Source organism: Bemisia tabaci, chromosome 3 (genome assembly GCF_918797505.1).
Source record: "Bemisia tabaci chromosome 3, PGI_BMITA_v3".
NCBI classification, from domain to species: Eukaryota; Metazoa; Arthropoda; class Insecta; order Hemiptera; family Aleyrodidae; genus Bemisia; species Bemisia tabaci.
The window spans coordinates 33,948,717-33,971,254 of record NC_092795.1 but is presented as its reverse complement, the minus strand read 5'-3'; the positions used below and the strand labels follow the sequence as shown (position 1 = coordinate 33,971,254).

General features: G+C 41.3%; 2 protein-coding genes across 17 annotated transcripts in view; both read right to left on the bottom strand.

Annotated features, from left to right (window-relative positions):
• The window catches only part of CaMKII (Calcium/calmodulin-dependent protein kinase II), a 252,745-nt gene that overhangs the window by 82,437 nt on the left and 147,770 nt on the right, over positions 1 to 22,538 (bottom strand). The window lies entirely within an intron of this gene.
• LOC109043857 (uncharacterized) lies at positions 1,652 to 14,466 on the bottom strand. Of its 5 annotated transcripts, XR_011899534.1 has the most exons (6): positions 14,203 to 14,466; positions 13,309 to 13,705; positions 9,983 to 10,507; positions 8,265 to 8,616; positions 6,747 to 6,835; positions 4,846 to 4,961 (listed from the first exon to the last, which is right to left on the bottom strand). XR_011899534.1 is itself a non-coding variant. In XM_072298208.1 (5 exons), exons 2-4 carry the CDS (start codon positions 13,612 to 13,614, stop codon positions 8,266 to 8,268), a joined length of 1,167 nt encoding a protein of 388 aa, XP_072154309.1. In that variant the 5' UTR covers positions 13,615 to 13,705; positions 14,203 to 14,466; the 3' UTR covers positions 4,828 to 4,961; position 8,265. The 5 variants fall into 5 exon arrangements, 4 of the variants coding, with proteins under 4 accessions (XP_018916732.2, XP_018916731.2, XP_072154309.1 ...); XM_072298208.1 differs by lacking the exon at positions 6,747 to 6,835 and having other exon boundaries at positions 4,828 to 4,961; positions 8,265 to 8,601; XM_019061183.2 differs by lacking the exon at positions 6,747 to 6,835 and having other exon boundaries at positions 4,828 to 4,961; positions 14,203 to 14,465.

The following is a 22,538-nucleotide window of genomic DNA, read 5'->3' as shown; positions in this document are numbered from 1 at the left end:
ACTAAATAGTATCACTGTGTAAAAAATCAAGTAGACTCATAGTAAATGTCACCATACTTTTTTTTCAGTGAATGATTCTTTAGGCTCATGCGCAGGGGTTATCGTCCTTTGCTTTGCTAAAAATTCAAAATCTGCCGAGATATTAGACCTAAAAGATGCGATATATCGCATGCCAGTTCGACCACTTCTTTTGAGCTTGATGAATCACCTAGGTCCAGTTAAACGGGCCGGATACGACCAAGTAGCTCCAAAGATCAAATCGAGCCATCAAATCTTCATTGTTAGGTGTTGTGATTGGCTTATTCGATGACTTGGACCAATCATAGCACTTGAATTTGACCTATTGGTGTAACGGTTTGATCGTGTGACATTGGCAGCTAATGTAAATTTACGGTTTTTGCTTCATTGGATACAATCGCGTATAACTGCAACGGAAATCGAACGAAGATGCGCGGTTTGGTGGTGTGTAGTGCTTTGTGATGTATTGATTGATATGCCATTTTAACCTATGGAAAACGATCGATTATCAGGGTGTTCGCGACGAACATCTTACTCAATTTTCTACCGTAGGTTTAAATGGGGAATACCTATAGCCGATGTTTCACGCTTCGCCATTGCGAGGTTTCAGCACGATTGTTGCCAGATGGTGCTGAAAAATCAGCATATTTTCCCATGCAACCCCAAGTATGATATCCACATTTTATCATGCAATCTGGCAACATTGCCGAACGGTTCTCTACCCACGATGCAAGCTTCAATGAAGACGGAGCCAAGCTGGCGCAGGCTTCAGAAATGGATTACATTTTGCAATTGCGAACTAATATTTCTGGCTCATTTCAAAAACAACACATACGCCATTTATTCCCCTATGCGGGTAGGTGCTTTTGCGGATGAGCCAAAGACGGCAGTTCATTATTGCAAAATGTAGTCCAAATGACTTGCGAGCAAATCACCGGGCGATTGAAATGGCGGTCGTCAAACGAACCGGCTCTTTCAAGGGTCGAATTAAGCGCTATTCACCATTTCACCGATCGACCCGCCCGGAGACGAGGTTTCGTCACGCTTGGCTCAAACGGGGGGCATGGGGAGGCGCGGGGGGAGGGGCTCATAGGTGTATGCAGCGCCTGCAAGCGAGAAGCATGCAAACCGCTTACCGCACTTCACGCGGCCCCGCCCCGGCCACGGTGGAGCTTCGCGATCTATCGATATTTCTCCATTTACAGCTGTGGTAAATAATCGATTATTAAGATGCGAACACCCCGCTTATCGATAATTTTCCACATGTTTAAATGACCGATCAATCGATATATCGCAAAGCACGTCACGACTGATTTCGTGGCTACTTCATTCGATCTACCTTCGTTAAGATTTGTCACTCTTAAAGAACGCGGCAGATAGGTCAGTATTATAAGCGACAGTTTGTTCTGAGTGGAACTATCAAATATACCTAGTACGGAAAGACACAGTTGCGGAAACAGTCTGTTTTGACAATCTATTGTCTCGATTAGTCGAAATTCAAAGAGAGGGGAATAGTTAGGCAGCGCAGGGCACGTTACCTCATCAAAAATTCATGGAGAGGAAAATCTGATGGTTTAAAAATTCGGAATCACTTGATAGGTGAGAAATCAGATTTTTTAGTAAGCACCAACAATAAGATTGGTAAACTCTTTACTGCTTTTCCGAAAAAAAAAAAACAAAAATGAATGTAGGTCTTGTAAATAAACAATGATGATTGACAAATTGCTAAAATGTTTTTGGAGATGACTATTCCGTTTTCAGTAGTACAATTAAGTTCCAACTAACTTACAAATTTAGCTTACTATACTCTTGAAGTTTTACATGAACAAAGTTACGACGAACACAGGAGTAAATTTGACATGTGAGGAAACTTGAAAATAACAATCGGGAATTGCAAAGAACTATGGAATAACGGTGTTATCATTATAAAATCCAAGTTCATATCCGTATAAAACGCTGGAGGCCGAAAAATTCTAAAAAAATGAAATTATTACATTTCATTTAAACCACCGTGGATCTCCGTTGATTGTATGTTCCTACATTTAATTAAACTCCCTACCTTCTACTGAGAGAGGAATAAATGAAATTCCGAATGAAACTGTTAAGGATCGTCCTGTTTATATTCTTCTTATCGGATTTTTGTTGTAAGAACCGGAATTCCTGTCGTCTCGGCGGAATTATACTTGGCGTAAAAAGAATTAGAATAAGTTAACGATCCGGTTATTTTAAAACAAAATCCGATGGGAAAAATAATGACAGGACGTTCCCATAGATGCTCAGCGGGCTGATTATCGGAATTGATAGATAAAAAGATAGACAAGGAAGACAGAGAGAAAATAGAGCGATCCCATTGGTGGAAGTGGGTGGTTGCGATGGACAAAGGAGGCAAGTAATAGACCGACGACAACCCACGAGAGACCTTTCAACAGCCTGATTGTTGAAATGTTGCGTTTGTCGACCTGCTGTGGCAAGATTAACGAGAACAGAGTCATGTGATTGGCCGGTGTTTTGAGCCTTGCATCTTGTCGTGCCGATAAAGGATTGATTTGAGTAGGATGGGATTTGAAACGATGGATATCAGCAATTTTAGAGGTATCTTTAGCTTCTCGTTGATTGCACCTTTTATCAGCACGACAAGCCGCACTACTCGGAGCACCGACCAATCACGAAACTCCATTTTCCTTAATATTATCTTAGCCGGTCGACAAACACAAAAATTAAACAATCAGGCATTAGTTGGTTCATCATTTCCCCCTTAGTCTATAACAACCACCCGTTTTAACAGAAAGGATCGCTCCATTTCCTCCATGTCTTCTTTGTCTATCAATTTCAACACTGAAAAAAGGAATATGCTGTTCTAGCATCAAGGATGTCAAAAATGTGTCTGATGATCTCAAGATGCTGCCTTTACTGCCTACACACTTATCTTTACATCCTGTGAATGCAATTTAGTTGCGTGGGCAATCAAGGTAGCATCTTCGGATCGCCAGGCACATTTTTGACATCCTGGGTGCTGAAACAGCATGCCATTTTTTCCTGTGAATAATCAGCCTGCTAGAGGGCTTTTCTCTTGGTTGCTACTATAATGTAGATCATTCGTAGAAGGTAGCTATTTGGTCGACCTGACCTGCGAGCGACCTGCCAGTGAGCCACGCATAATAAATAAAATTTGGCAGCCGCATATTCACATAGACCATGAGGCTCTCGTAGTTGTTGCCAATAATCATGGCAAGGTCAGGATACTCGGAGATGTGGTGGGAGAGGTTCCTCACCATCCGGATGAGATCTCCGAGGGAATTTCCATTATACCTGCGGTGCCCGGCCATGCGCGCCACAAGCCCGGTGTCGAGCAGGGCGGTCCAGTCGCCGGTGAACGCCTGCGCACGGTACGTCTCGAAATTGAATCCTCTTGGGGCGCTGTTGCTCAGGACCTGGATGAACTGCACGCATTTCTCCGGGTCCCAGAACGCCGGGTGGACGAGGATGTCCGCGGCGGAGGGTCGGGCATCCGGGTTGCGGGAGACCATGGCGGCGAGGAGGATGCGCTGCGTGCCGTTCTGGATGGCGTTGAGGTTTCCCAGCCCGCGGGCGACGGGGCCGCCGTTGTTGAGCACGAAGTAGAAAACGTGTCCCAGGGAATAAATATCCGCTTTGGCGGTTCTCCGTTCGCCCGGCTCGAGGAGTTCGGGGGCCGCGTAGGACAGCGACCCAACGGTGGAGGAACTCGTGAAAGATTCAGTGTCCTCCAATATTTTCGTGATCGCGTAATCGGTGATTTTGATCAAGATCAACTCCTCCGTGACTGTGACGAATAATATGTTGCTCGGTTTGAGGTTCCGATGGACCATTCTGAGGCTGTGAAGGTATGAGACGCCTTCCGTGATCTGCAGGCATACTTTGTTCGGGGGGAGGGCCTCGCGATACCTGGGCAAACATGAGAAATGCCATGAAATTCATTCCCATGACAATTTCGGAATATCACAATATTGTATTAAAAATAGGGAGACTTCATACAATTTTACGAAATATTTCGAATCGTTCTCAAGAGACGTTAAATTACATTAAACATGTGATAGCTCAATTTGGACACTTGTCATGACTTGCTGATTATAAATTCAGGGCTGCCACAGAATTTTAGACAGTTAAATTCCCTGACATTTCCTGATTTCCCTGACACATTTTGGTTAATTCCCTGCCAATTGAACGAATGCCAGATTGTCAAAAAGACATAGTTAGAAATAGTACTCAGGCAAAATTTGTTGTTCGAAACGTCAAACCCCTTCAAGAAAGCAAAAAAGGTGCGACTTAACGATTTTTCCCTGACATTTTCTTCATTTTCCCTGACATATTCTGCATTTTCCCTAACATTTACGTCATTTTCCCTGACATTTTCCCGGCTTTCCCGGTATTCCCTGACTGTGGCAATCCTGTAAAATACATAGTATGTATTACGAATCAATAGGATCTCTCAATTTTCCGTTTATCTTCAATTCTATCGTTTTGTCTATCAATTTCGATAATGAGCCTGCTGGGTACCTGGGGGATAACACGTAGTCGTTGAGACTCCCAGCGGCCAGCTCGAGCGCCAGGTAGATGTAGTTCGTGTCCTGGTGGTGCTCGTAATAGCGGATAACGTTGGGGTGAGCGTCGTTCTCTTCTAGGATCTGTATCTCGTGTTGGGCGAGTTCCACGTTGGTTAGGGGCATCCGTTTCACTGCGATTGGGCGAATGCCCCGGAGCCCGCGCATGATGCAGGTGCCGTCCCGCCCGGAGCTGATCACCTGGCTCAGGTCCCACGTGAACGGAGGCGTCCCCGCCTTCCCGCCGGCCATTTCGCCTGCTCCCGGAGCAGTGGGCGCGCACTCGCAGGGTTGGCCCCGCCCCGGGACCCCAGCCACCTCACGGGGGGCTCACGCACCCGGAGGGCGCCTCGAGGGCTCCTTCTGAGGGGGAAAACGGCAATTTAGGGACCAAGCAGCAAAGGTGAATCAAAGCGCTGGGTGCAGGAAAGGCATTTCTTGGTTTTTTTTTTTTATTTTTTTTATTAGTATTAAGTGACCTTTCACAAGAAAATATACACTTTGTCTCTAAATTTCAATAAGGTAGAAAATACAAACGACCGAGTAGTTTGTAACTTATCTAAATATGTGAGTGTTAAAAAGTATTAAAATTAATGGTTCAAACCAAGGGGCTGGCCAGTTCCCACGGTATCACAAAATCTCCGCCAACGTTTCATCCATTAAGATTAAGGCAAATCGACGGTGTAAGCCGGCAATCGCATAACTCGGTTTGCAACGTCGCAGACTTTCTGTCATACTCTACTTTTTAAACGGAAAACCACTCATAAAAAAAACTCGGAAAATTACTCAACATTCATTTTACCCGGTTATCCTTCAAACTTATTATCTCTCCTCTGTTTCCATAATTTCTTTCAAATCTAATGTTGTATCATCGTTTCGAATCTCGCCAAACATAGTGTCAACCCTAGTTCAAAACGCATATTAGCGCCTACAAGAGTGCGGGAATACTTCACGCATTGCACCAAACAGTGCGATCGCCGGTCGGTGCGGAAGCATGTTAGCGCCTACATGAGTGCGGAAGCATGTTAGCGCCTACAAGAGTGCGGAAGCATGTTAGCGCCTACAAGAGTGCGGGAATACTACACGCATTGCGCTAAAAACAAGGCGGTCGCTGGCCGCCGTGAAACGCATATCAACGGTTTAAGTCGGCAATCACATAACTCGGTGTGCGACGTCGCAGACATCCTGTCATACTTTACTTTTTAAACGGAAAACTACTCAACGGCAATTCTTCAAAACAGCCGTGATTTCTCTTCTCTCTGCGAAGAAAATTCTGCATAAACTTCAAGGAATGGTGCCAATTTGTTCTCCTTTAAAACAGAAACATAGAGGCAGAGATTTTCAGACACCGCAAACGAGATATAAGATTGCCGACTTACACCGTCGAAATGTAATTCTTTGTTACTTCTATTTTTCATGATTTTACAATGCTGGAGAACGTAAAATTTTAGAAAATTCACCTGATAGTTTCCGCTTCAAAACAAAAATTATCGATGGTGATTCTAAAACATCGCAATCGAGAAATGCCCTTTCTGCACCCGACGCCACAATTTTCAAAATCGATTTATTAAAGAGCCTCTAAAGTCGTAAATAAAATCCTTGTGTTTTTGGAGATGCCTGCAATATATTCTGTACCAAACTGAAGACACTGAATTGGGCTCAACCCACCATGCTTCACTAATGGCGCATGAAAAGCACTTAAAGCTTTATACACGGTAGGTACAATTTTCATGCATATCAAGCATGCTATTTAGTAGATCCCGTTCAATTGAAGAGGTCACATCAGAAGGGATCAAATTAAAAATTGTGAACTTATCAACTAAGAAGCAAAATTGCAGATGCATCCTAGTAGACGAATACCTAAAATATGACATTCGAGTAACTCCACTAAATTATAAAGAGTAACTCCACTAAATTATAAAGAGTTACTGGCTTCAAGTGGTGCATAAAAATGTCACGAAAGTTGCCTTCTCTCAATGTATGGCAGTGTCCTATTCCTTAAGGGAGTTTCCATCACCAATGTATCAATATATTTGTCCTACGAAGATCACGTCAAAGTGACACACACAATAATGTAGCCTAGAATAAAAGACTAAGAATATAACGTAGAGTTGCGAGTTGAATAATTACAAGGGAAACATCACTTACGATTTGAGCACGGAAGTGCTGGAGAAAAACTGACGGAGTAATGATTCATTTCTTGCTGTGGTGGCATTTTTTAAGTTATTGTTCTTTCACTGGAATTTGGACAAAATTTAGAATTTAGAGATGTTGTGATCAGAGAATAACCTCTAATGGAACTTGAAAATAAATATTTGGTAGCTATGGTGACGAGACATTTGATGAGATTAAAACTGACATGGAATGATAATTAATGTACATAAAAAAGGGAGGTAATCTATCTAATATTTATATTAATGATATAGTCTGTTAAATCTGTTAAAGTCTGGTTGAGAACTGGCGCTCGATCAACTTCTAAACTTAATGTGAAGGTGACAATTAAAGACAATATTTCGGGATGACAAAATTCTGGATGAGAAAACTCGGTCTTAACTTTACGCGGGCGGAAGATTCGTCCACACCGATTGAACTCACAGCTGATAATCTTTTCAAAGTTTTAAGTGTATTTTCCAGGTACAGATAATTTAAAAAGTGCGTTGAGCCCCTCCATTAATCAAGTAGCGTGCTTTATGGTAGATTTCCGCATCCCCTCTCTTCTTGTAGAGAATCTATCATTTGTCACACTCACTCTAAAAATCATCATCATATTTAGATCATCATTATTCGTCTTGATTCTACAACCTTTATTTAGCTTAGCAATTATTTTATGTTCTACGCTATCTTTTAAGGGATGAAGGCCATGAGAAATCTACTTAAGCAAACCCACCTTTTTTTTAGATTCTACAACCTTTATTTAGCGTTAGATTAGCAATTATTTTATGTTCTATGCTATCAAATTTTCAGGGACGAAGGCCGAGACAAATTTACTTAAGCAGAACCACCTTTTTTTAGATTCTACAACCTTTATTTAGCATTAGATTAGCAATTATTTTATGTTCTACGCTATCGAATTTTCAGGGATGAAGGCCGAGAGGAATCTACTTAAGTAGACCCACTCATCAGAGCCAAGGACATTTTGAACCACCATCGGGCATCTACTGACTTGAGTCAGGGCTGTCGTTCTAATGACCAGGTTAGCCAGAGGCGAATCCAGAAATTTGGCAACATCTGATTTCCTCCATTTAAACTTATGTTAAATAATCGATTCTTGTACGTGCATCTAGCCCCTTCAAGAATCGATACATTCCAATAGGTTTAAATGGAGGAAAGACAATGTTGCCAATTCGCTGGATCCGCTTATGAGACTAGCAGACCACTCAAAAAAAGGTATGACTCTGAGACCCATAAAAAATGGCTCGGAGATCCATAATTTCTAACCAAAGTGACTTACCGTCTACAGTATGGCTTTCTGAGCCATACTTTATTGGTCGTGAACCTATAAGAATGGTTCCACGAACTATATTTTATGGCTCCATGATCCTTAACTCGGCCGGTAAGTCACTCTTCCCATACTTGTTTTTTGAGTGACTGATTTTCGTCTCAAGCGTTACACTCATTAAGCTTGATTTCATAATTTGGAGTAAAATAATATTAATGTTTCTTCACCTCAAGAAGGACGCGGTGGAGGGCACTCGAAGGGACCGGGCGTGGAAGGGTACTCGTAGAAGTGGGCGAGGTTCTCCAGCGAGAGTGTACCTTTGGCGGTGAGCCAGGCGTAGTAGATTAGGTTAGGGATGTTTTCGTCGATGTATTGTACGAGTCGTTCGTTGGAGCTGCAAGCGTGGGGAATGAGATCTCTGATGCCCGCCCGGTGCGTCACCAAATTCCGCACAAACCGCAAAAGGTGCCTCATCGAACACCCGTCGTACGGTTTCGGTGTCCGACTTGACATTCGATTCACCAATGTCGGGCACAGTAGATCCTTCCAGTCGCCCTGCCATACCTGCTCGTTGTACACCTCCAAATCAAATCAAATCAAGCGGGTCAGATCCTTAGTGGACGTACATAAATCTCTCAGCGTATCAGCTTCGTAAGTTATGCCCCCCCCCCCCCCCCCCACCCGGAAGGCTTTAGCACTCAATACCGAAGTATTTGTTGCTCCAATGAAGCTTCAGAACGGTCACCATTGCATCAAAATTTGGAGATAACGTTGCCAAAAAGGCTTTGATGGCATTTGAGCTGAGGACATCTGAACCTCTCGGTAATGAATACTGGGGACTCTAAGGGAACCGCGGATCACCAAGTTTGGAGGATTTGCTGTATAATTGATTACTTTTGATTAATCTTCTCTGTTTGAGTATGCTATTTTTTGTCAAACAGACGGACACCTTATAACGAATGAAAACATGGCGGTACAGTTCCCCTCATTCCCAGTACTATTTAATGTTTTCTTCAGGGAGTATAACCAGCGTAAATGTGTCTATCGCTTCTAATTAATCAACGATTGACGAGATTTGGCATTTAACACCGTGATGAATGGCATCATACACCGTGCTTTTCGGCGAACGGTATCCTTGTTGATATATTGAATTTAGAAATCGGCATTTGATTAGATGACATGATTCCAAAAAAAAGTCTTTATTTATTTCTTAATATTGTTTTCTCAACAGCATGCAGATGATCAATTGGCCATCATGATGATGTTTTACTATTGCTGAGATGACGTTAAGGTGAATAATTTTGACATCAGCTTGAACGAGTCTGACGTTAGACTGACGTTATCGTGGTATCAGACTTGGTTAGTACGATGTGAGAGCGCTCAATAGAGGTCAGGTCAGCGGGCTGATTATTGAAAATTATGGAAATAGCTATGTTCAAAGAAGACACAGTGAGTAAAGAACGATCTTATTGGTTAAAACGGATGGTTCTGATAGACCAAGGGGGAAAATGATGGACTAAATGCAGGGTATCTTGTCGGTTCCCAGTAGTTAGTCTATTACTTACCTCCTTTGTCCAATTGAAACCACCCGCTTCCATTTAGAGGATCGCCTCATTTTCCATGTGTCTTTTATGTCTATCGCTTTGTCAATCAATTTAAATAATCAGCCCTGCTTATTTACGATAAACTGCTTCACGAAAAAAAGTCAACCCGATCAGGCTGACGTCAAGGCCTAGATACACACGGCAATTAATCGCCGCAAGTGAAAGACGGAAGCCAATGGAGAGCCTTGATTTCGATACATCGACGACAATGGATCGAAATTAAGACTCTCCATTGGCTTCGGTCTTTCACTCGCGGCGACTAATCGTCCAGTGTACCTAGGCCTTTAGACTGATTTACTATCGGACGAATGCAGGACGATCCCACCGATGCTACGAATTACCTCGAAATTAAAATCAGGCGGCGCGAGATTGAAGACCTCCTGGAGGAAAGACAGAACCTTTTCAGGGGGCCAGAAGGCGGGCTGGACTAGGATCTCAGCGCAGGTTGGCCGGTTTTCGGGCATCAGGTCCAGCATTTCCCTCAACAAAAGCCTCTGAGCCCCGTTGAGGACGTCGCTTAGATTCGCCAGGATCATGTCCCTGGTCACTGCGCCCCTGTCCCTGGGGCGCCCGAAGGTAAGGACGGTGAAAAATACGAGCCCCAAGGAGTATATATCCGTTTTGAGGGTTTTGCGGTCTGGGCGACCGCGCATTTCGGGCGCCGCCCACGAGATGGACCCCACCGTGCAGGAGCTCGTGAACGATTCGCGATCCTCCAACGTCTTGGAAATGGCGTAGTCCGCTATTTTCATCAGCATTTCGTCCTCCCGGATGAGCAGGAAAAGTATGTTCGAGGGTTTTAAGTTCCGATGTACGATGTTCAGATCGTGGAGGTGCTTCAGACCCCGAGTGATCTGCGCGCATACCTGATGATAATTTTGATTAATGATACTTATGATTTACGAGAGATTTACCAAACCGATTTCACTGCGAATGGCTATTCATTCTTAGTCAGGTCGATTCGGGTCTTTTAAGAAGACGAGAAAGAGAAGGAAGAAAAAGGAGAAACAGTTGATGAAGAAGAGAAAGAAGAAGAGGAGTAAAAAGGAAGAAAGAGGAAGATGAAAGGAATCATTTTTCTCTTTCCTCTCTCCTCTCCTTCTGTTTCGCTACCTTTTAAGAACTTTAACTATGACACAGGAGGATTTTTTAAAAATTTTTAGGGAGCCGTTTTGGTGCTACGTAAGCCACCCAAAGAGGAGCTTTTCTTGTGGGGTCTTACGAGAAGGAAGGAGAAAATCAAGCGTGATCTACGCACACCTATTGATTAAAAAAACATAATGTTTTTAATGTACATTAATGTTTTTTTTAACTATTGTTCAGGCTTTCTCCACTGTTTCCTGGAAAATGGGGAGGGAAAGATCGGGCCAATCATCAGATTCGTAACAAAAGATAGAAATGTTGGCCAAAATTCCTTACGTGATACTTAAATGGTTCCTCACATACACGATATACATAATTTACGCTTTGTCACTCTTCAAAGATAGGTGTAACGGCCCAGTCAATCTTGCGTTTTTTGGGAAAATCGATATACAAAATATTTCTTCGCGGGAAAATGTTGAAACAAGCCACCAGAACAAGATAAACAAAAGTTTCCCAGAATCGGCTGTCCGCTAAAGGCCGCCGTCTTGAAAACAGGCAGGCTGGGGACCAATATACGCTGCCGGCGACCGGTTTTTCGCTTAAACCTTAGAAACAAAACTCTTCAGTGCAATTCCTTACTTAAAAAAACAACGCTAACTCAATACGTCAAAATTTTCATTCGATGTAACTTAAGTCTCTTTTACACGAGCGAACATTTACCTGTATTAGCTTCGGCTACTTGTTTTCATTTAATTTTCGATGGACTCTTTATTCGAATATTTTTGCCTACACTCTGCATGAGTCGTTTCATTATTTTACCCAGCCATCCTTCAAAATTATTATCTCTCCTCTGTTTCTACAGTTTCTTTAAAATCTAACGCTGTATCATCGTTTCTAATCTCGCCAAACATAGTGTCACTGCCGGTGCAAAACGCTTATTAGCGCCTACAAGAGTGCAGGAATACTTCACGCATTGCGCCAAACACAGAGCGATCGCTGGTCGGAGCGGAAGCATATTAGCGCCTACAAGACTGTAAGAATACTTCGCGCATTGCGCTAAACACAGGGCAGTCGCTGCGCTGGCCGCCGTGAAACGCATACGAGCAATTAAACGAAAACTACCTATACTGTAAACTTGTAATGTGTTCTTCTGATGGCCGATTGCAGCATGTTCCCGCAAAGACACTCCTAGATATTGATTTTCCTAGATTGCCTTTTTTTTAGAGCTAAGTATAATTTCACCAATTAACGTAATAAATATTTCTTTTTTTATAGAATGGGCCCTTAGCCAATGTCTGAGTCAGAAAAAAGGCACATGTGTCCTCTTCAAATTTTGCGTGGAAAACAATTTACATGACAGGAAGTTTGGAAATTAACTACTGAACGAAAGTTATACAAGCATTTTTAATGTAGATCAAATGGACCGCGTTTAACAGAAAAGAATCAAGCCGCATCAGCTATTGCCAAATTTAACTGGGCAATTTAATTTTATACGAGAGAACGTTTGTGTGAATTCCTCTGAAAATTTTAAGGAATTTGCCTCGTACTATGGAGACAATTAACTGAGTGTTTATGAAATCGTCCATTATGATTAGTAACACCATTTGAAACATGATTAATGTAAGAAGAGATTAGCCAAGGTGTTAATTAACTGAGATTTCCACAAAAATCCGAAAGACCGTTTTCATGTAAAAAATTAAAACGCCCCCTTGAATTTGGCAATAGCCTATGTGGCTTGGATCCTTTCTGTTTAACGCGGTCCAAATGGAAGTTAGATCATAGAAATGACTCGCACTTATTTTTCCCGTTTGACTATTGTTAATTGTAAACATTTACATCTCGTTTGGGAGTAGAGTTCTAGACTTTCCGTCGTTCTTCGTTGTCCTCACGACATTTTGAAGAAGCATGCAACCAACAGTGCTATAATTCATATACCTCATCTAGACTACCTACATAGGGAAAGTATGGACATGTCGGAAATTTTGAGGTTAGGTGATGCAGCTCTTAGGGCCCAAAAGGGTAGGCAATCTATGAATTCAAATTATCCAGAGTGATTTATTATTACAATTTTAAGGAAATTTCGTTGGTGAAGCACGTATTTAACTTGGTTTTGGCACAAACTTACTCATTTTTGCGGAAGAATGCTTACTCATGAATTTTCTTGTCCATTTTCGTTTGATATTGAAGTCTAAAGATTGACAGTGACATTTTTCGTTTTCAAAGGTTACCTACCCTTATGGGCCCTACAAGCTACATATTTCGCGTTGTCCATACTCTCCCTCTAGTTTTGGTATCACAAAATCTCCGCCAACGTTTCATCCATTAAGATTAAGGCAAATGTAATTTTTTGTTACTTCTACTGAATATTCTTCATGATTTTACAATGCTGAGAACGTAAAATTTCAAAAATTCGCCCAAAAGTTTCCGCTTCAAAACATAAATTATCAATGGGGATTCTAAAACATCGGAACCGAGAAATGCCCTTTCTGCACCCAACTTTCAAAATCGCTTTATTACTCTACTATACTCTTCCTATATAGGTACTCTAACCTCGTCTACAAGGCAGTTGGATATTTGTTATTACCTCTCTGGGGGCGAGGACGTTCATATACTGCGGCGAGTCGCAGTACTCACTAAGGTTCCCGGTGGCGAGTTCCAGTGCCAGGTAGACGAAGAGAACGTTCCGACGATGGCCGAAGTATCGGAGGATGTTTGGATGGGCATCGTGAACCTCGAGGAGGCGGATCTCCCTCTCGGCCAGGGTCACGCGGTCGACGGACATCCTCTTAACGGCGATGTCTCGCCCGCCCAAATGACCCCGGAGGATCACGTTCCCCGAGGCACCCTCCGCGATCACGCTGTCCTCTAGGTACGTGAACGACAAAGACATTACTCATGTATCCGACGCCCTTCTGCTGAGAGATTCCTCCATGGGCCAAGCGTCGCTCCAAGGATATCGCTCCGGTACGTTCCGGATATTTCTATTTGTACAACAACGAACTGATTATACAAATTGATAGACAGAGCGATGGAGCAAAAAAGGAAAGAAAAAACTGAGTGATTCTTTTGGTTGGAACGAATTGGAGTCTTTATTCTCCGTGATTTCTCATGGAATTCTACTGCTTTCAGGCTGTTATCAAATTCATAACGGACTTCAAAAACTAGACTACTAACTAGACTATCAAAAACCTGTGTCAAACTATGTAAAAGCTGCGCATGATTCAGGTGAGTTCACGATGGGAATTTTAACGTCAAACCATATTGTGAAAATTCCCATAGCAGCCTACATTATTTTTTGATAGAGGTTGAGCCGAGGATAGCTCAGCTCCACCCTCGCCCCGGTCGCCATTTAAACTATCACTAGCTCCGTGTTGGGTACGCTCACGTATGGGCCATAACCAAACTATATTCTTATTACACTTGAAATCGAAGATTCTACTGAAATATAGAATGAGGTTAAATGCTGTTGCCGAGTTACCTGCCTACTCAATATAACTGACTGCTGACGAGCTATGAAATGAAGTGGAACAAAGGTGCATTGATTATCTTCAGCCAAAAATGACGTGGTGAACAATTTTGAAACCGATAAAAGCATGGGTTGTTATCCATCTCGCGAGGCATTTTTTTGAGTTTGGGATTAACTAAAATTTTAAAAAAATATGACTTGAAATTTTAAGACGCTAAAATAAAGTAATCTACGAGAGGACTGAAAACCTCAGTAACCGGGACAACGTTTTGAATAAACTGCATTTTTTCACGCCTTGCTATTAGGAGCGTTAATTTTTTCTTTCTCACTGGATTATTGGATTTTTCGTCAAGAACAAACATCCATTTATAGACTCTGTCTAATGTCATTAGACTTTAAAGGATGTAGACAGATTTATCCTTTTCCAATTTTTAGAGATTAATACCTAGTGGAATTGCTGTTTCTGCGAAGAAAGTAAAGTTACATTCTTGCTTACTTTTTCTGCTTAGCTTGGGAAGTGGAAATGCGAGGGTGCTCTAACGAGTTGCCTATTAGTTTACTAAAATCCTAATCCGAATATTTAAATATTTTTAAATTATTGAGGGAAGAGGGTATGATGATGTATCCAACCGATCAACTATCTTATTCCAAATCCACGATTAGGAAGCTCAAACGGTCACAATTACTTTGCATAACAGAAGAGATTGAAAATAAAAAAAAGTTGCAACACGAAAATGTTATAGACTTATTTACAGAAAAGACTTAAAGATTGAAGAATAGCGAAATCGGGGAAAATTTGCCGTCTCCTCACGGTATGATAACAACCTCTTTTCATTAATGCCTACAAAGTAAATAACTTTGCCAGTAAACATTCACTTTGAATGCAAGGCACTTGATGGCGATTAAATCGAGTGCAAACGACGCTAAAATAAATGTAATAGTAAGAACTATTGATTTGATTTACACAATCTGATAACGGTGTAGAAAATTTACTTTTCAATTTTTCAAAGAGAGCCATTATTTCATTACAAAATTATAGAAACTTGAAATGGCTGGGTTGAAGTGGTGCGATTATTCGAAATCAAAGAAAGCGTGATTTAAATTTACAATTTTAAAATTCAGCGATAATAAGAGGAAGCGGAAAAAATGGACAGAAGAGGACAAAAGTAAAAAAAAAGAGCGGATTATACTAAGAAAACCTTGAAAACTTGAAACAATACAAATATTATAGAAGTTTCAGTCAAAAGTAAGTCAGCGCGGTCTACACGCTCTAAATCGCCTTCAAATAGCAGGGTAGGCAATTTCGCGACCGCAGAGTTAAAATAGTTGTATCTGAATGTTAGATGCCACTTTAACACGATCGAATCACACTTTACTGCATTAGCCATTTTGCCTTATATTCAACTTTTTAAACTAAGATAGAGTTGAATAATCCTCATACTATTATGCTCAGCTTTCATCTTCTTTTTCTCTTTTTTTTTTGTATTCCTCTCCATCAGATTTCTAAAGCATCTTTATGAGACACATGTAGAAGTCCAATGCGACGGTGTCTAATGTAGGTGTCAATTGCAATCTTTTAGACTATGGTTGAAGACGTTTTCGAAAAAAATTGTTAAAAAGAAATACGTCTTATGATGCATAAGGTAACAGACAGCCTGTATCTCACAAACCGATTAAGATATATTGATGGAGGCCTCTCAACTCTGACCACGTATTTCACAGTCGTCTATAAATATCGAAATGATTTAAACGCACTCAGACTGAACCCTCCCCAATTTTCACTCGCTCGCGTTCCACAACCCCTACCAAAACTTCGGTCAAATGTTGACTGCAGAGTAGCCGCATCTCATAGACACGTGTAAATCGATGTACACGAAACGTGCGCATCTTCAAACGCGAAAAACAGCGTTCCCCCTGCTCTTCAAAACACGGTGAAAATAAAGCAATACTTGTTTAGAAAAAAGACACGCCAGGTTTCGAACGGACCCTGAGATGTGGACGAACGCTACATTTCTAGGGTTCATCGAAGAACGGACTTGCGTCCTTTTGAAACAGGCCGGGCGAAAATGTCACACGGAGACGAATCATTTTAAAATCAACACGCGAGGGTCCGCCGGGTCACTTTGGATGGGTAAAAATTTAATTAACTCGGAGTGGAGAATCATTGCCGGATCTCCACGAAAATCACCGGCCTAATTTCGACGGAATCTGAAGGATCCGTTGTTTTAATGTAAGTACTGCTGGCAACTGCGTCCTGCCGAATTTCGATTAATTTTAAAAGGCCACGCGTGACGATGCAAAACACTGCCATGCTACGGAAGAACGCCGCATGAGCCTCCAAACGTTGCCAAATTTCCTCGACCTCTGCGTGTAACTTCAATACAACAATACAGCAAGAAAGATAGCGATGTGGGGTCTCTGAAATGTTAAATCTCTGAGCACATTTGACCCATTTTTACTTGTTTATGCGTTGATTTCGGAAACTGCCGACACACTCGCCGTGTTCGTCGTGAAATGTTGATGAGCTCTGTGGTGCTTTAACTCTTACCCTGTTTAATGGTCCATTAAAGGCACTTTTCATGGAACCATGAAAAACCGCCGCAGACAGTTGCCAAATGGTGCTTGTTCACAATTTATCAGAATACGGATGACGGGGAAATATTTCAAGAATGACTTCCGACAACCGTGTTCAAACCGGCCTAAAAACGGTCGGAAAGGGTCGTATCGTCTCCCTTCGTTAATTATTATCGTCAGGGCGCCCGAAAATTACTGCCGCGCGATTCGGAACCGCCAATCTCTACATAATTTTACGAGACTCGACGGCTGCGCTGCAAAGGCTAAAGTTCACATTCGATTACGCCTTTTGACCTGCGGTCGCCTTCCTAGTTACGCAGTGGAACGTCCGTCGAGCTGAGATTAAGTTCAGTCAGCTTTTTAAAAGCTCAATTTTTGGTACGCGTAAGTGTTCCTTTTCAGCATTAATATTCATCAAATGAGCCTTTAAACACATAAAACAACCATCCATGGGAAAAGGGACGATATAGTTCGCGAGGGCAAAATGTTTAGTAATGCAATTTTCGTTCAATTCGGTCGAAAAATCGGAGTTTTGAAATTTTGAGGTGTCTGAAGAATAAGTAATGAGCAGGTTTAGTTCATTCAGCAAGGTTGTCAGGTTGTGAGAAAAATAAATCTAGTAATTTTCCTTTAGGGTAAATATGGAAATGTATCAAATTTTCAACACACTCCGGCAACAACTATTTAATAAAGTGACAACGAGGGCCTTTAAACACACTGAAATCAGGAAATTTTACACCCTCGATACGGCAGATTCGACTTTAAAATGGCTTTTTCTTGAAACCTCATATGTTAGACTGAAGGATTCAATCTTCCATCCGGTTGAAATCGACTTTTCTTGGTGAGTGTTCGTAGAACTTTCTTGGCTCTGCTTTTAGTGATGCAATTTTGAGTTCTCTTGAACTAGGCACAGTTCTTTTCTCCTGGATAATTACAGTTATAGTATTGCGTGGCGTGTTTATTTTTGGGTTTATTTCTTACATCGTAATAAATGAAATGTGTAAATAAGCGAATCAGGGTTAAGGGATTATTGTTAGGTTACGGTTGAAGGATATCACGTACATGATGATTTTACAGTTTCATCGATGATATGAGAGAGATTCACGTCGATATCAAAAAATAAAAAAATCCCTGAGTGTAAATGATCGGCAACACAGGGGTGCTAATATCAACTTTGTTTACAGGTCCGAGCGCGAATCGAAATGCAGGACAGTCGGAGTCCATTACTCGCAACCTGACCACCGACCACTGCTATGCCCGATCCAGAGCAAATATTTGCCCTCTGCCCCCACGATATTCCCCCTTCCCCCCATAGCTCCCCTAACATGCAACCGCGTATCTGTATGAAAGAAACATCCGTACATGCGCGTTTTTTGACAGGCACGACAGCATATCATGCACAATAATCATCTCTTTGCACGAAGCGTGTCATTCCGTCCTCCACCCCCTCAAAGCATGACTTTACATCCTACTTCACCGGCTGATCAAGTACAGATTGATGAACTACCGAGATTCACCGAAGAGATATGTGTCACTTGCGCTTGTCCTAAGTTAGTTGAAATATGTATTGACTATTCACAGGAGGACTACGCTGTATAGATTGTTCTTTGATAGACTTGGTATTTTTGCAAATAAGTTCGTATAAACGGTGTACGAATGAGTATTACTCTCTTTCTAGGCACCCCTTGGCGCCGGATTAATGGTCGTTCTCTGACCAGCTCTTGTCCCTAAGGAGGCCTCGTATAGTTTTCATTGCCATTAAGAGAACTTTTTAAGGGTGCGTGAACGTACCATCATAAAAGGACCTTTCTTCCTGAGTGAAATGCAGCAGTAAGACTCAAGAAGTAGATCCTTCCTAGGAATTGCAATAATTTATTTTTGCAAAAATATCAAAATTTTAAAGGTAAAATTCCACGGGTATTGTTGACTCTAAAGTAGGTCGTACTTGCTATAAGATTTGTCAAAATTTTAAGATTTTTCCTTTTGCATTTTGTATTGTTGGCGAAAAATGAGCGATCCGTTTCTGAAGCTATACCACTGAATTTTATTTGAAATTCGCGAGGATTGCCATGTTTGTGATTATGTTTCTTTCCTTATCATAATGGTGCGGCTTTAAAAGAAAGAGGTGTCCAACATTCCGATCCTCTGTCAGAACCCAATTTTAAGGAAAGCAATCCTGGAATGGTTTATTGGGCGCATTTTTAAGTAAGAAAGTAAAATATATCGAGTTGAGATCTTGACTTGAAAATTCCACTTTTGGAAATCCATATTTGACGAAGTCGGACTGGGCTTGAAACACAAACTTTCCTTCAGCCACCAAGGATAGAGAGGGTAGTGATTTTGCGCTGGATATCTCCCTAAACCACTCTCAATCACAATATATGTCATTAGAGGTCTCTTTAAAAGAAAGATGCATTTAATACATAGGTACCTTTAAAGTTTCATGGAGAAAAGGGGGGACTTTTTTTAATATATTCAAAAACTTTTGAAGGTGTCACGAATCCTGTTTCGGTGGGCGAGAGTGTTGTTTCGGGAGCCTGCAGCGCGCGGGCAGAAGTTGGGTTGGGAGAGTGACGGCCGATTAAAATACAGTTTGTCATTTAAATGGGCCTTCTCGGGACCGCTCACTTTGGCGTCGGCTCTCGTCTTCCTCACCGAGTGAGTAATGGCCGACGTCATCATCCCCCGAGAGAAACTCCTCGCCCGACATCCACCACTCGACACTCCCCGATCACCATCGTCCGTCCTGTCCTCTCCTCTTACTCAACAGAGCGCTCTTTTCAGAAATTAAGCTCCCACAAGATACGCAACCATACTGCCGTGATAAGGAAAAACGCGGTATGAACATTCGAGAGTTGCCGAATTTCTGTTAATAAAATGTTTATTTTTGAGTAAAGTTACGAATATTTTTCCAAGAACTTCAGATAAAATTGCGAACAAAATTACCTGAAAAATTGAAAGAAAAATATTTACAAAAATTTTCCCGAAAATGCTTGATTTATCAACGGAAATTTGGCAACGCCTGAAGGCTCATGCGGCATTTTTTCTTATCACGGCAGCATACTAGCGTTCGAGAAGAAAGTATCGTTCGATAGAGTGCGTATAGGATGATTATTACTATGTTTCACTGATTGGTTCGCCAGTTTTAAGAAAGGAGAGATTGTAAAAAAGTCACATCAACCTAAATGCACCAATCATCAGCCGGTCCAGTGATCAATAAATTTCTGTTGACTGGTGATTTGTCCAATCCTCTTTCCCCCAGGTCCAAAGCCCGACATTGACAAACCCGGTCAAATCTGCATTTCAGATATAAACCGATGGCGGGTGCTAATTTCCATTTTTACCGAAAAATACAATTGTGATATATTCAGTGCGATCTCCGATGTGAAGTTCGTAGAAAACGAGTAATACAAATGAAAAGGCAAATAAAATGACGCATTAGGATATTTTCAGGGACGAAACGTAAATGATCGACTATTGATACGTTCCCATTTGAGGCTATGATGGAGATTAGATTATTGAGGTATTCGTTTGAACACCCTGTTGATAGATTCTTTTTCATAGATATAAATGACGGATCATAATCGATTCATCGTAAAGCACACCACACCATTGGGAATTATACAAGTAACTTACAAAATCAAAAGATTAAGCATTGAGCACCACGCAGTGTAGTTGATTCTCATGAGTAACTTACCTGAAACAGACAAAGAGGAACATTCATGAGTCAGACGTTACGTTATAAACTTAAGAAATATCTACACCAATAAGTCGTTGCAGTTTGGAAAGCCGTTTGTACAATCGAATGTTTTCTGTGTCATATACTTAATTTTGAATTCTTCTGAAAATATTCATAACGTCCATAATCTGTTGAAATTCCAAAAATTACAAAGGCTATCGATAAAATGCATGTACAGGGATAAATCTCAAAACAGTCGAGAAATCCAACGACACGTCTTAAGAGAAAAGAATTGCTTATCTGCAAATTGGGATTGAGGATCGATTTTGCATTAAATGGTCAGAGAAAAATAGAAACACACAAAATCAAGTTTATAAAACAGTCGGCCTTTGTCTATAGGCGAAAGAAAATTTTGGGAAGCTTTCAAGGTTCACCCAAAACGAAGTGAGTAATTGAGAATGAAAATAGTGAGAGTTGATAATAATTAGTTCATTTAAGTGATACAAATTCAATTTCCTTGAGAGATTTTGCGTCCACTGAAAATATGTGTGGATATCCCCCTTCTTCAAACGAATCACTAAAAATGGCACGTCACAGAAAATAAATAGAAAACTGAAGATAGTTTCGTTTCGACACCAAACAGCGGAGAAAGAACGAAGCGCCTTCAACTGGCGCACGGCGTTGAATGCAACTATTCGTGTTTGAGGGATGTGCGCGTTGCATACTCGAATCTTTGAAGGTTTTTCAGTGCTACACATTTTTTCGATGGGTGCGAGCGTAAACGGCCGTGTCATCTTGACGTTCGGTCGAGGACGAGGGCGCGCGTTACCTTGAAACCATCTTCGTGTCGAATAAAACATACGTTATTTCAGTTTCATACCTTGAATATACGATTTTGTTACCCGTGAGAAAAGGGTAAAAAAATGAATCCCCCACAAAATGCATGTGCCGGTTGAAAGGTACTTTCGGTTTTGTTTTCAGATTTTGGAGGATGCTTTAATTTCGGCGCGGACATTCCTTGTGAGTTGTTCTCGAGACAGAAATGTCGATTTTTCCAAAATAATCCACCTAATAGTTCGAGTTAGAAAGAAATACATCGATCGTAGTACCATAATGACAAAATAATAGTTACCAGATAAGGTCCCTCTTCCTTTTCCCTATTTTTCTTCCCCTTCCTTTTTCCTAGTTTTCTTCCTCTTCCTTTTTTCTATTTTTCTTCCTCTTCCTTTTCTCTATTTTTCTTCCTCTTCCTGTTTCCTTCTTCGTTTTCTTTCTTTCGTATTTTTCTTCGGTATCTGTTCCAAGTCTATTGGAGTAGGGTTTGCTTTCTTCAAGTTTTGATCTTAGTTCTATAAATGACTTCCTTTCGCGAGTCTTGCCTCGGACGGCGCAAATGGAGCGAGGGAGCGTGTCGATTTACTTCATAAAATAAATCGGATGTATTAAAATCAAAAGGAACTATATCCATTGTTACACGAGTCCTATCATGCATGCAATCCCATGGATCTCGGGGCTAATGCCGGAGAGGCTATGGGTCCTTTTGATTTAAAGACGTCTAAGTATGCGGCGCAAAGGTCGATTCCCCCTCTGCCGAAGAACAAGGCATTAAGTAAATAAATAAATTAGCCTCTAGTTACCCGGATACCCGCAGCACGGAGGAAAACACGGGTAAAAATAACAAAACGCCCTTTTTGTAGATAAGTCCTTATTAAATGCTAATTTCAACTCGAAACTTTCCTGGAGCTTAAATATTCGGAAGCATATGAAACGGCGCGCACCTGCCTGCAAAATTATTCACGAGATACAAAATCAACTTGAAAGCTTTCGGATCTCATCTCCAATTCCACCTCTCGAATTTACACGGGAGAGGGACATTTCCGGGGATTCTTCGAGGGGGAAAAAGAAGAATTGATCGGTGAAACTTCGACGAAAACTCTACGATTAAAATAATGTATGCAAATGATCAAGTGCTGATTAGGTTTGCTTTTTGAAATTCCGTTGGTGATCCACATAATGACTGAGTACATTTAGAACAATATTCTTCATCGAACGGTATAGAAAACGAGCTAAATTAAAGTGACTAAGTCAATTGTCA

Bases quoted from the DNA above. Each gene is read 5' to 3' on its own strand.
- LOC109043857 (XM_019061183.2), bottom strand. From the start codon at position 13,614: ATGTCTTTGTCGTTCACGTACCTAGAGGACAGCGTGATCGCGGAGGGT. The intron at 10,508-13,308 runs GTAATAACAAAT...AATTATCATCAG, and splicing joins ACGTCCTCGCCCCCAGAGAG to GTATGCGCGCAGATCACTCG. The intron at 8,617-9,982 runs GTAATTCGTAGC...TTTGATTTGGAG, and splicing joins CGCCTGATTTTAATTTCGAG to GTGTACAACGAGCAGGTATG.